At 36.7% G+C, this 14,908-nt stretch overlaps 1 protein-coding gene across 3 annotated transcripts in view; it reads right to left on the reverse strand.

The window, feature by feature from the left end:
• Window positions 1–446: 446 nt before the first annotated feature.
• Window positions 447–14,908, reverse strand: part of PFKP (phosphofructokinase, platelet) — a 42,464-nt gene continuing 28,002 nt past the window's right edge. The window contains exons 15-23 of one of the 3 annotated variants that reach the window (XM_040058478.1): window positions 14,707–14,794; window positions 13,634–13,786; window positions 8,323–8,475; window positions 4,666–4,830; window positions 3,631–3,692; window positions 3,015–3,126; window positions 2,174–2,273; window positions 1,431–1,536; window positions 447–983 (exon numbers count right to left, since the gene is read on the reverse strand). In XM_040058478.1, coding sequence (XP_039914412.1) covers window positions 833–983; window positions 1,431–1,536; window positions 2,174–2,273; window positions 3,015–3,126; window positions 3,631–3,692; window positions 4,666–4,830; window positions 8,323–8,475; window positions 13,634–13,786; window positions 14,707–14,794 — 1,090 coding nt within the window. In that variant the 3' untranslated portion in view covers window positions 447–832. The remainder of the gene's footprint in view (window positions 984–1,430; window positions 1,537–2,173; window positions 2,274–3,014; window positions 3,127–3,630; window positions 3,693–4,665; window positions 4,831–8,322; window positions 8,476–13,633; window positions 13,787–14,706; window positions 14,795–14,908) is intronic. The other 2 variants (XM_040058455.1, XM_040058444.2) reach the window with 2 other exon arrangements.

Raw genomic sequence — 14,908 nt, forward strand, 5'->3', positions numbered from 1 at the left:
TGTCAGATTTTGGTATGCCATGATCTGGTATTTACCTTGTTGTCAAGGTCCAGTTATCATAAACTGGTATAAGAAAACATTTTTGGCTGTCTGTCAGCCTTGTTACTCTTTTTGATCAATAGTGGGGGTGTTAATAAGCATAAGCTCTGAGAAAAATGAAACATGAAGCAAGGGCCAGGTTACACCCTTATGAATCTCAAGTTGCTAAAGATGCTCCTCCCCAGTCCCAACCCCAAGAACTAGTTTTATCATTCCTGTACAAGGGGAAAGGATTCTGACTCCTGACCTGATCCTGAAGCAGCAATGAAAAACACTTGGCCTGGTGTGACTAATTCCTGCAGAACTGAGGAAGGAAAAAGGGTGTTTTGTTTTTCTTTCACTCAGGCCTATAGAGAATACTTCAAGTGCTATTCCCCCAGTTGTTTAAAAGCAAGTGAACACACATGTGATGTTTGCAACAGTATTTTATTTCACTTCAGAAACATTAAGCACATCCTGTAACTCAACACAAGAACTAGCCATCTACACTTATTTTTGGGGTGTAAGTACTCTGAAACAAAGTGCAGTAGATGAGTAACTTACGGAGTGCATAGAACGGTGTTGCACTTGCTTGTTAAAGGGCAGTATCAGTAACTGGTGTTTTCCATTAGATGCAAGGGTTTGTTTCAAACGGAACACACAAACAGGACAAAAATCTGTGTGACAGCTGAACGTCTTGTTTCACATAAAGTGCTGGAACAATAATTTAAATGTTACAAAACAAAGCTTTAATGATTCTAAAGCATTGTTACTCACAATGTGCATCTATGACAACAATCTAAATGTGGTGTGTTTAGATGGCTCCGGTCTCAGCTTCCTTGGGGAGCATGGCCACATGTTCCAGCTGGCCTGAGTCTGACACATCGTAGCTGGTCTTGTACTTGGCCAGGATCTTCATCAGCGGTCGCAACTTCAGCCACCACTGCTCCTTGGGAATCCTGTGTCTGGGGGGGAAACAGGGAGGTGAAATACACGGGGGGTAAGGCAAACACCTTCCTTGTAAATGGGATCAGGCATCGACCGTCATGGGGGGGATGTAAAACACTGAGCCAAAATGAGGAGAATCAAGGACAGAATCCCAAAAAAATGAACAGGTCTTAACTGGAAGATGTTAAGCATAAACAGAAGTAAAGTAATTCTAGGCATTAGGACAAAGGCAATCACAGAGAGGTTACTTAGCAGGACAGCAGAGTCCCAGACTTCACCATGAGACTCTCAAGTGTAAAGAAGATGAAGTAAAAGCACAAAGGCAAGAGAGAAACAAACAATCCAAGTGGGTCTGGCAGAATTCACGCCTAAGGCAAAAGCAGGAAGGCGTTGGGAAGTGTTTGTTTGAAGTGGTGCAAGGCAGGCTGCAGTGAGGTGTTTACCACCAGGCAGTGCATACGTACACAAAGTCTGTTTCACTCTTGAGTTCAGCCACCGGTTGGAAAACGAGGTTGCGTCTCCGCATTCCCAGCAAACAAACTGAGTCATCGGTATTGGCAAATATTTTCCCTAAAAAGAATGAAGTAATTCAGAAACTTTCTTACATGTATAAGGGCAAATACGATTTTTCTGTAATTAAATGGAACAAAAAAATTTACAGTACCCTAATTTCAGCTACTGATTATTTAACAGAACGATAAAACAACAAATTAGTGCTTTAATAGGGTTAGATCTTCACTTTTTAGCTTAACTTTGGTAATTAGTAATGAAATACCAGTGCAATTAAACAACAAATGATTGAATTTAATTATCTGCTTTTAGATTAGATTTTAGGAAGTAGTGCTTTACAAAAATTCCCAAAAACGACGTATTACCTCCTTCTGTCTCCCATGAAGGCAGCATGAAACAAAAAGAACAGATGTAACTATACAAACATCAATTCCTGCTTGCATGAAAACCTGCAATCACACTGGCTCTTTTGTTTAAGGGGATGATGAAACAGCTATCTGAGAATTATTGACCTCACTCAGGTGGAAAAGCTCATACAACAAGAAGCACAGCAAGGCACTACTGAATAATAAAAACACCAAGATGGAAAGAACTATGTTGACTAAGAAACATGCATATGTTTGCAAAGCAGAGGAGTCTTTCATACTGACTGACAATCAAAGACAGTAATAACATACTGCACCAAACATTTCTATACCTTTCCGGTAGGTTTCTTTCAGTTTTTTGGAGATCCACTGCATAGCTTTTGCTGAAATTTTTGTCCCGAAATTTCTATCAAATGGTGAAGGTGCTCCACCCTGTGCAAAAATTGAATTCCGGGTTAGCATATCAAACCAGGATTGGTGTGTGTGTTTTATCAGTTATCTCTGCTTATGGCCTGCTCTACCTCTTATTTCCATTTCCCCCATTCAGAAAAACAAACCAAAAACCCCACCCCATAAATGAATCTAAGGTGCTTAAAAATTGTGTTCAGCACCTGTGGAATTCTCACAGAATCAATACTACTTCTCACTTAGAAGAATGGAGGGGACTTTCCTCCATCTCAGCCTTGGTGATAAGAATAGCCAAATCAGGAACTCCCTTTGCCCACCAACCAGCTGCATTAGTGAGATAAAGCAATGCAGATAACACAGGCCAAAGGAAGCTCACTTCTATCTCTTCCACAAAAGCACACATCTGCACAGATTTTCTTAATGAAATCTCTTCAAGAGGGTTCAAGAGGCAGATACATTACGATGGGCAGATAATTGTATTATGAAGAATGTATTACAATTAATTATAAGACAAAAAGTGGAATTATTAATATAGACAGTAGAGGAATAAAAATAAAATTCATAAAGAACCTAGTATTTTTCCTAGATTTTTAAAAAGGGTTTGCAATAAACCTGATGCTAAAAACCTTCTGAGTTGCCTACAAACGAAAATCCACACTGCTCCTTAATCTTGAGTCAGACTTGTTTGAAATGCTTGAATAGTGTAGTGTATACACTTCATGCATACAAAATTAGTCTTGTCTGTAACTTTAGGGTTGTATTTACCTGCTGCATATGGCCCAATACATTTTTTCGACAGTCAAACACTCCTTTTCCTTCTTCAGAATACAGCTGATAAATGAAATCAGTTGTGTAGTTCTCATTGCAGTTCTCATTTCTGTAACAGTTAAAGCCAGATAGTTAGCAAATTTACTCTAAAGAACTGGATGTCTTTCCAGCTATTGAATGACGAGTCTTTTCCCTTGATAGCAGTGATCCTGGCTTGGACATTTTCATCTGATCACATACACTCACTTCCACGTAACAGGCTCATGATTTTTAGGGGTTTTGTACTAAAGGCAATAGTGTATGTGACACACTACCTTTAGAAGGGAAGAATCTAGAATGAAAGACAAACCCAATGAAAAAACAGACTGAAAACAGGATGAAGTATTAGATTACAGAGCAAATATATTTACAGAGATAGAAGTAAGTTTTGGACTTGAACTGCCAGAGAGGTCCCAGAATTGCCTTTTGGAGCAACAGCTTTTCTAAAAATCTCAAGTTAAAGGAATAATCAAGGAATATAGACTTGGAGTGTCATTCCAAGTGGCCAAGTAGCCTACCTGTCTGGGAATGTTCAGTATCACTGACACAGTCCATTACAACTACTTTCACCTACCTCAGCACTAGACCACGCTGGATACTGGTTTTCATTTTTTCAGTCAAGTGTTCCACATTAGCCTAGAAACAAAAGTATTTTTAAAGACCCATAGAGAACTCTGTATCCAAAACAACTTTAGTCAGCCTATATTTCCTGAGAACTTCTGTCAAGTATTCCACATAAAGCATTATGTGCAAATTCAAATAACCAAGATTTCTGGAGATTCAGGATAACATACTGTATATGGCTATTCATCTTGGGTTAAAACTAACATCTTTCTCTAAATTAGGAGTAACAGATTTTATTAACTCAAAGATGGTTTTAATATGCTGTATTGGTACGGCATCCAGCTTGATATACATAAAAATACAGAAATTGACACTCAAGTTTACAGCCTGCCCTTACTTCCACTCTTTTCAACAATGGTGTGGGGATAAGTTCTGATTCATTTCACATCTCTGTGATTCTTAGGAAATTTCTATCCTTTTAGCTTTGTGTTTGTCCATGACTGCAGCTTACACTAACCATCTCAGAAGTGTAAAGTCCTTGCAGCAGACAAGTTCCATATCAGCTTGTGCATGTACTACACCATAATCCGTAATCCTTAAAGCCTGAGGGCTTTATTTTAGTAACCCCTCCAGACATGCTCTGAATAGCTGTGGTAACAGTATCTAATAAACCTGACACACTGGCCAGTTCCTGTCCTGAATAGCCTTTAAACACATCTCTACCATAATGAAAAAAATATTGATCTCTTGGTGTTGGCTTTAAAAATACCCAGGCCTGTTCATTTCAACTGAATTTCAATCAGAAGACTAAAAATGGAACAATTAATCTAGTAGTGCTTAATGGCCAATACAATTATTTTTGTCATTTTACTGAACTTGGGAGTCAATAGTGATTGTGTCTACATTCCTTTATATAATGTTATGGCACAGGAACTGGAATGACAAGTGCAGAATTTAGGTCCAACCCGAACTGGCTTTTTCTTTTATGATAAACACATACAACAGCTTTAGATTGACTTAAAAATGAGCAAAAGGTGCTGAATACCTGGAGCTCTCTGATATCAAACTGCTCCTCGAAGATGTAAGCAGCATCAGCTCCTGCTGCCAGGGCCCCCATGTTGGCCAGGTAGCCGCAGTAGCCGCCCATGGTCTCGATGATGAACACGCGGCGCTTGGTGCCGCTGGCCGACTGCTTGATGCGGTCACACGTCTGCTCAGAGACACGACAGCCTGAGTATGCACTAAAACCCCTCACTTTTTACATTTCTGTACGGCATGCAACTTTGTGTCACCTACTGGTAACAAAAAAATTAAAGCATTTATAAAAAATGCAAATCTTTAAAGAATTCCAAAATGGCATAACCCACGTAACTATAATAATTATCCAATAAAGGATTGCTTAAAAATCATATACTGAATACCAGAGTAGAAATAAAATGTTTTTCCACTTGCAACTCTTAACATCTATTTGCTTCTTGCAAATACTGAAACCAGTGGCATTAACCAGTTGTATATCTGCATTTTCTAACAGATAAAAGTAGATATAATGAAGCTTTTAAAGGAATTGTGGTATGAATAAACTTCTCTTCTTTAACTCTATTCATTACTTACGCTTACTTCTTCTTAGTATGGATATTAAAATTCACTGCATTCCCATCTACATTGAACTCCTTAAGTCCTGAGCATGTGTTGCTCAATTACTTTCCTGTAATGATTTTCACATAAATATAATTCTTTCAAGCACTACTAGTGCAAATTTTAAAATGCTTTTGGTTTTTTACTAACAGATTGTAAGAAGACTGAAATCTCCGCTCGCACCTTACTCTGACCAGCATAAGGAATGTTCTCTACAAGGAGATCTGTTACAAACCAGTTAACACCAATACTTACTAGAGCTGCCTAAGAGGTGTGGAAAGTAACAAAGACAGAGACAATCTCCAGTGTGGCAAGACCTAGGAATCTCAGGAAAACATTGTAACTCGGGAAAATGCAGAAACCTAGAGGAACTAGTCTACTATCCACCTTTAGGTTTTAATAATGCTCAAGAATCTATTTGATGAGCTCACCTGGAATGAATTTTTCTACCACTCAAAGTTATTTTAAAGTTGTTGATTAATGTATTTTCCTTTCAGAAAGCAAGTGACAGAAATAAAGAGGTCCAATTTTCTTCTTTGTCTTAGATACAAATTAATAAATAGGATATACCACACTTTGTGACAGGAAGAATTTTGTGAAACTTATGTAGTGTCCCAACACCAGTTCTGTTTAATAAAAATGGAAATGAAAGTACCTGGGAAGTTTGTCATCTTGTAACCTGAATTACAGTAACATTAAGAAATCCTCATGCTTTATGGATTTTTTGAATGAGTAAGCGTAGGTGCTGTAATATTTGAGGTATTTCTGTTTCACAGTTTTTTTAAAACCAGAGCTTCATTCAGCTAACTGAAAATACTACTTCAGGCTAAAATTCAGATTGTGAGCAATATGGTCCTTAAAACCATGCCCAACACATCACAGAAAAAATCATTAACTGATACATGAGAAAACATAATTAAAAAACCCCTGCAGAACATCTAACATAATACAGTTTAATGTATTTAAAGACTAAGACCAGTGTATGCATGTATTTAGGTTAAGCTACCAAAGATACATGTAATTTAATTTACACATATCTTATTAATGTATTTGCATATATGCATATTATGTGCATAGACACAAAAGTGCAGCATTCACATGAATTTATTCAGAATATGGATATTCTGTTACCCTAAGCAGAAAAGTATTTTACATGTCTTAGGTTTTACAGTGTCCCCAAGCACTTTACTTTCTCCTTCCAAACATTTTTTCATGAAAATTTTTGCAGAATACTGTAGCACTGAAAAAATTTAACTAATTTTTTAAAAAGCTGCCTTAAGCTGTTTAACTTACATTGTAAAATAACCTTGTCTTTAGACAATAAATACACGTGTGAAGATTTCCACCATTTTGAGACACTTAAAATATTTGTAAACCCCAAGATTTCTAAAAAGGTTTTCCATCTGTTGGTAGGAGAATGAAATTTTCTGTCTTTTGAGGATCTCCAAGTACTAAGCAAAGAGCCAAATCAGTCATTGCCCATAGGACTTAGCACTTGAAATCAACTTAAAAGGGTTTCTATCCTTGACTGAACAAGAGATGCAGCAGAAACTTTCTACTATTCTTGTTTTCTCAGAATGACTGTGACAGAAATACCCAAATATGAAATTGGCACAGATGGACTTGGTTGAATTATTAATTCATACACTACACTACAGGCTAGAAAAGCCAAACCTCTAACGCCTGGTGCAGGATTCAGACATCATAAACAAGGCACGAGGACTCTTTTTGGAATTCCATTGTTAGTTGAGCTTTCATATGAACCGACCCAGCTTAATGACAAATCTTAATGTTCAAAACAGCAAATCAAGTGTTCTGCTATTAGCATTAACTAAACATCCTAATAACAATAAAATTCAAATGACGCAACCGTATTTTTTTCTTACTGAAAACATTACTGAACTCTATACAAACTGTAATTAAATTAGTACCAAAAACAATTAAGTAAGAGGAAGCAGAACTGTATGCCATCATTTGTTGCCCCATTGTGTTTTCAAAGTTACCACTTTTGAAGGTGCATTAGTCACAATTAGACTTTGCTACTTCTATAAATGTCAGGCCAAGGGGGAAAAAGGAGTGGTACAGTACCTATGTCCTGCCTATGAACACTGCTACCTGATGAGTCCACATGACACCTCAGGACATCTCAGACCAAGGATGCTGCACTGCAGCTCCCTAAGGTCAGGCCACCCTATTTTCTGACACAGCTCTTCCAGTTACCTACTGGAGCTTTTTCACTCACTATGTAATAACACTGCATAAAGCACGAAAACAAACCTGCTTTTCCCAGCCTCCTGAATCTGTAGTCTTGACTTGACTTCCTTTGCAAATTATTTCATGATTAGTTACATGGCTTGTTAATGATGGGTTTGATAAAACTCAGAGCTGGTAAGATTTACTCATCTGTGTTGGGGACTGTTTGCATTAGATCTCAGCTCAGTTTGTTTTGCTGTGTCTTAAGCAGCGTAAATAGGACTGAAAGAGCTCATAAAACATAAAAGGGAAAAAACTATGGCAGACTAAAACTAGAACACTGATTGTTCTGACCATGCACTGTTTAGCTGAGCATCAGGGACACAATTGCTTATACTATCCAAGCATTTATATGCACTTAATGTATGTTAAGCCTAAAGGAGCCTACAGGATTATTCATGTGTTTGGTGTTAATCATGTACATAAAATGTTCTACTGCACAGCAGAGCTCAGTCAATAGTTCATCCAACAAATGGGGCATTTATTTATAAAACATGTGCTTTCTTCTTTTACCTAAGTAATATTTAAGATAAAAATGAAATCACAGTAAGCAAAATATTTGATTCTCAGTAAAAGCAAATACCCTAAGCACTAATGCAATAGTCTTGAAGAACAAAAGAGAGCACCCAAAAATTAAGCATATAACAATACTTTTTCTAAGGTTAATCTTTAATCAGTCTTGGAAAACTGAACTATTAATCATTAAAAAACACAGTAACTGAGTTATTTAAGAAAACCAGACATTTCAAGGTCTATAGGTATCCTCCTCTTATGCATTTTATTATCTTAACTTTTAAAAGATACGCAGTCTTACCTCTACAATAGCATTCAAGGCAGTGTCAGCACCGAGGCTATAGTCTGTGCCTGGCACATTGTTGCTAATAGTAGCAGGCAACACACACATAGGAACTCTAAACTCCTCAAAGCTGGCACGCGCCTCGTAGAGCTGCAGACAACTTTCAAAGGCCTGAAGCAGTGGTACAAGTGTGAGTGAAACATTCCTTATCTTTGCACTGCTCTACTACTGACTCCTGGCATGTGATGGTAAATGTGGCTGTCCATCGGCCCAAGTAAATACAATTGGTGAGATTATTTGGGGGTGTGGAAATATCCAGTTCAGACCACAACAGTGCACTGGGGTTGCATTGGCACAATGCTCTTTGAAGAAATGCAGAGGATTAGTACGAGTTAGTCACAGACTGAAAGTGAAGTGTACACAGCAGAGAGGACTGAAGCAGCTGGATAGGGAAGGATGGCAAAAAGCTAGACTGGAAATCATTCCACAAGAAAGGACTAAAGAACAGAGTTTGATACATGCTAAGAAGCTTAGAAAGTTAACTAGTAAAACCCTTGCAACCTGAAGAAAATGCATAAAGAAAGATACTTTTTAAAAAAAAAACTATGTTATCCTAGAAAGTCAAGATACACATCTAGTTCCACCAAGAGAAAGGAAAAAAAAAAGGTGCACCCACGCCTTCAAAGTTTCTATCAACATCACACAACTGCCTCTGTGCACAAAGACTGGATGTAGGCCTAGAAAAATCCAGGAACATGTGCACATGGATGATTTAATAAAATCTCCAGGTATAGTTCAAGGACTCTTTGAAAAGCAGTTTTAGGTCCTTGGAAAGACTCCAAACTCCACAAAACATAAAATCATGACAAAAGGATTAGGTGTTCCTAGTGGACGTCAAAATAAATGATAAGATTTTGCAGCTGTTTTAATTAAACATACATTACATTATTCCAATTATTTCTAATTTAAACTAATCAGCATCTCTCATGAAGTGTGGCAATTCTCTGAATAGCCTATGTAATGGCTCTCCACCAGAAAGCCTGATTACATAGAACACTACTTTTTCACCTCTTTCTCCCAGAAACTGATGTTCACAGAAGTCTCATTTTCTTGATTTCTCAAATCGGTTCAGAGAAACAAACTATTGCAGATCAAAGTTAGACACCTACTGAGGTGCCTCCAAGCATATCAGTGACTGACTTAAAGAACAACTTAGAAGAAAATTATGGGAAAATCCCCTACCTGTGAGAGTTCTCCTTCTGGGCTTTTGTCCTAGACAGAGTAGATCCTGTTCAGTGAGAAGACAGGATGTTTATGGCTGTAGGTGCATAAATGCAAACTGACTTTCTAAAAATCTCTCTTCTCATGTTCTGTAAATGCAATGGCTCAGTGCTATACTTTCAGGTAGAGGTTGAAACACAGCCTAAAAGATGGCACTTTCAGACCCAAAGAGCTGAGAAGCAGTACAGCCAGGAGCAACAAATAGGAGCGGCTGATTTGGGATTTGTTTTTTTGAGTGGCTGAGACTTCACTTAGGAAATTTCAGTAATTGCCTGGCCCAACTAGCTCAGTCAGGCTGCTTTGAACTTGTATTTCTATACTAAAAGAATAAAGACATACAAATTAACAGTGGTTTGGTAAAACCACACAGCTTCCTGGAGATCTGCAGAACATGAGTTTCGCTAAAAAGTTTTTTATTAAGACTTCTGGAAAACCAATTCAAAGGGAGATGTAGAGCAATAACTAACATAACTGGTTAGTCTGCATTTATGGTATGTTAAGATGCAGTTAAGATATGTTTTACTTGCATTAAATATTGCCATTTTATTTGATGCAAGTGATCTCAGCCAACATATCCAATGACTGTACCTTCACCAAGCATGAGCATTAGATGATATATGCAACATCTTTGCATCACTGTGGCAAAATATGAAAATGCTTTTAAGATATGGTCTCTTAATTATAAAGGATAAATAAGTGATCAATGGTTTTAGTAACTGCTATGCTAGTTTTGGTTCTTTTTTTTAATTACTACTGTAAGGTCATAGAGGGATACTGCACTACGTTAATATAATGGTTTAATAATTTCTTACCCTTTTATTTGATTCGTGTTACTAAAAAGGTTATTGCCATAATCAACATAACCAAGGATGCTTTATAAAAATTCATGCAGTCAAGCAAAGACTACTGTTTGTTGACTTTAAGTTGATCTAAATACAAATGGCCACTGAAGGAGATGGAGTTACTGCCCTTACTCCACATCAGCTGTTACTAGGACTGAATGAGATAAAAAATTAACAGGTTAGCTAGTGGCCAAGGATAATTTTCAGCTTCCTAGTTCACAGTAATGTGGGGCCACATATGCTACCGGACGGGTACAGTTGTCTGCTCTCCAGGGGAAATGTGTGGAGACTGCCTTAAGGCAGCTGACTGTAGCTTTCCTTGTTTCCTCAGGGGATGTTTGGGGTTTTTTTGTCCCACAAAACCAAATCATCAGTCATGTACCTCCTTTCCCTTTGGTGAAAGGGAAGGTAAGATTGTCAAAGAACACAACAGAAAGCTTTAGCCTCTCCCTTTTTCAGGTTCCATTATTCTCACCTTGCTGATACCTATTCCTTTCATTTCATGGTTGTCACGTTCCTGAGGTCTGATGTCCAAAATAACATCCTATCCATTCCATGGAATTAGCAAAGTACTTGAGAATATAGATATTTTTATTACGGTAGTTATTTAGTGATGTTTCATTTAATGGAAAACTCAAAGCTCATGTTCTTATCCTTCAGTCCTAAAAGGTTTACATCGTATGCCTATATATATCAGCCTTAAGGTTATCCTCAGGTAGAAACATCCAGCTTTTCCCAGGTATTTTATATTTTTGTTGCCATTAGCAGTTTTTCTAATATTCTGAAAATGAAGTGAAAAATACAGTTTATCATAAATTTAAAACCCTATTCAAAAGATAAATTTGAAGCCAAGATTTTAAAACAGAAGTGGAAAAAATTGAACATTTCAAAAGGGTCCCATGATCTGTTATAGAATCTAACTTAGTTATTGAGGAATAAAATCCACTGTTTATGCCTTTGTGAGAAGCACATTCTTCATTAATCTCTCATTCAGAAGTTACATATCTGTTAAGTCTGTTTTTTAATTGTTTTCCTTTTTAAATGCAGAATTTTAACACATTTTATCAGCAAATGTTTCAGGGTACTATTTAAACAGCTTGACAAGTTTAAACAACTGCAAGTGGGCAATGATGCCAAACAATCCCTCCTTACCAGCACAACTGTACTTACCTTACTAGAGGTAGGCAAGATCACACAAGTAAGAACTGAAAACTCTTTTACCACAGAAAAACTAAGTGTGATGACACTTTGGTGTTCAGAGGAGGTTCTACTGCTCTGAGAGCACTGTAAACTATGATGCATTTATTGATCTAACTGTGGTAACAGGAATAAAAAACTATATATAAACTAGATAAAATAGATTTTCATGTCCGCCTCCTACTTTTGCTTACCACAGTCAATTTTGTGACAATGTATTGAGCTTATTTGGTGACATTTAACAGGGGGCACAGTTGCTACTGTGCCTGATCTGAGCATGGCACAAGAATGAAAAGATGTATTTTTCACTGGGAGTGTTGGTGAATCATGTTCAAACAATCAGAGCAAAAAACTGAAAAGACACCAAGCAGATAAGTTTTCCAAGTGCTAAAGTCTGCTCCATTAAAAAAAAAAAAAAAAAAAAAAAAAAAAAAAAAAAATATATAAACCCAAATTTAATTATCCACTCAACTGGATCTAAATCTTGCAAAGCCATTACTTTTCATATTTATTCCAGAGAAAAATCTAGGCAAAATAGTATTAAAAACGACCAGAAAAACAGCCATTAACAAAACAAAAAATGCTTTAGAAAAGTTTTCAACTACCACACGAAAAACATGGAAATACGAACATTTTATCTAATGAATGCAAATGGATACCTAGAAACCTAAACAGAAAGCAAACCACAGCAACACAGACTGACTGACTACAATATATCCCCTTTGCCTGAAACAACCTATAAAAAGAAGTCAGTTTGTTTGGTTAACAAAGTTTATGAAGATAAGAGCAGAAGGAAAGCAGATGTTATGCACAATCATTTTACTCACCTTAGTTCGTGATCAATCATTTTGGCTGGATATTTTTATTTACCAGAACTGGAAACAACATCAACATTTATACCCCAAGTTGTCTATAAAGAACTCATCCAATGAACTTTTTAATTAGCTTACAGTCTTATTCAAGGCAATACTTCAGGAAACTCATATTCCTAGTTGAAGGGTTTCTTTTGATGAAGTTAATTTATGTTGGAATTAAAAAAAAAAAAAAATTATGGTTGTGCATTCAAAGTTGGTGGCATCTGAAGAATCCTTGAAATGAAAAAGCTATCATGATTAAAACTTTTGAATACATTTAAGTGAAAAAGAGAACTGTCATTCCATTTTCAAAAGCAACTTGAAACTCTTTTTGTCCAACTGACTATGCTTTCTGTTCAACTGAGAATAGCATTAGAGAACTGAGGAATGGCTGGGGTTGGAAGGGACCTCTGGAGATCATGTAATCCACCCCAAGGCAGGATCACCTCAGCAAGTGACACAGGAACAATCCAGGTGGGTTTGGATTATCCCCACAGGAGACTGCACAACCTCCCCGGGCAGCTTTCTCCAGTGTTCTACCACATTCAAAGCAGAGAAGTTTTTTTCCTCCTAAGAGATTAAACATTCAATTTTTACTTTATGTTATATTACTGGATTTGATTTTTTAAAAAATACCTAACATGTCTCAACTCTTTTTATTAAATCTGCTATTAGCAGAATAAATGTAATGTCTATTATTAGAAAAATATGGATTTTACATATTCTCTTAGAGGAGTAAAGATGCTACATAACTAAGAATCTCCTTCTCAGCAACTTTCTTTCAGTGTTTGTTGCAGCTGTGTGTATACTACAACTCTACATATTATGAACAGGGATTTTTTTTACCCTCTACAGTGCAAATGATCAAGTCTCAGCTTTACGTTTCTTTCTTTCTTATACAACAAGAGATGCCATCTTATCTTGCACTTAAAAAACTTAGAGGTTGTTGTAGCTTCAGCAGAAGTTAAATGGAAGCATTTGGGATCCCAGACTCTCTTTTCTAAAGTGGTGTCATGACTGTGGCTATATCAAGTAATTATAATTTCCCAGATTACATTTCTGAAGTTCTGGTCTACAAAAATATCCAGTTGTAGCCAATTGAGTAAATTTAAACAACTGCTTTGTTAGTATGTGCACATACCAGAGCAGACTTACATCAGTTATAGTGTTCAGAGCAGTATCTGCACCAATGCTGAAATCTGAACCCGGTACATTATTGGATACAGTTGCAGGAACCATAACCATTGGAACACAGAATTCGTCATATTTCTCCCGGGCAGCTGATAATTCCAGAAGTCCAAGGTAAGCCTGTTGGGCACAGGCATTGGGTGAAAAATTAGGATGAATAAAGTAAGGGCAGACTTGGGAGTGACAAAATGAGAAGGGCCACAGGGGGAGCCATTTCTACCACAGCACACTTCAGCAAGTCAGAGCACTAAGGAACCACTAAAATCTAACACAGACAAAAAAGAAAGCATTAGAAACAGGCAAACAACATTTGAAAACAATAAACAGAACATATGTTCTCTTGAAAATAAATAATTTAGACAAAAAATGTTGGTTTTCAAACAAAACAAACTAAGTTCCCCAATCTTCAGGTACTGTTACTCCTGATTTAAAAATCTTAATATTCCTGAATTAGGGTCATAGCTAACAGCTTGGGCCAGAAAAGGAAGATACATTCTTTATCAAGAAGCAACAAGCACATTCTTCTCTGCAAAGAGTAGGCAAAACACTTTCCTGAATCAAAATTTCAAAAACTGTTTTTCTTTAAAACAATGCAAACATGAAATACAGAAAAAAAATACTTCTCTAGATCCATTACAGATTTTGACATGCACTGTGTCAGAGGAGTGGCTTAAATAAGGAACCATAGTGCAATTTCTACTAGAGTCAAGAACTTCTGCAAGTATGTTCTAAGTATTGATACAGTATAGACTTAAACTTGCACTACAGAAGTTATTAATTTATTTTCATACAAAAACCTGTAACATTATCTAATTTATACATTTAGCACATCTGTTTAGCAGTTTTAGTCACTGTCTTGAATGCCAGCTTGCCAGAGAACCACTGACTGACAACACCTGTGATTCTAAACATCGTCTATGTATCATATGCAGATAGAGCCAAATGCAGCTTACATGAAGATTGGGTAAAAAATCAAAACAGACTATTAATTTTGTTAGGAATTCTACTCTACTTAGACATAATTAGATATTTCAGTGTACCTCAAATCCACCAATAACCATAAGGGCGTTAATGTTGTTAGTGCGCATCTGCTCAGCAATCTTCTCCAAATATTTTGCAGGAAGAGTACTAAAATCATTAAACCAAAAGAAAAATAAAAACAATTTACATATTGTGAAGCACTAAGAACTCATTACTAAGCTGAAACCATAAAGGGAGCAGGCAACATAATGGTTTTTGGTT

Source organism: Hirundo rustica, chromosome 1 (assembly GCF_015227805.2).
Source record: "Hirundo rustica isolate bHirRus1 chromosome 1, bHirRus1.pri.v3, whole genome shotgun sequence".
NCBI classification, from domain to species: domain Eukaryota; kingdom Metazoa; phylum Chordata; class Aves; order Passeriformes; family Hirundinidae; genus Hirundo; species Hirundo rustica.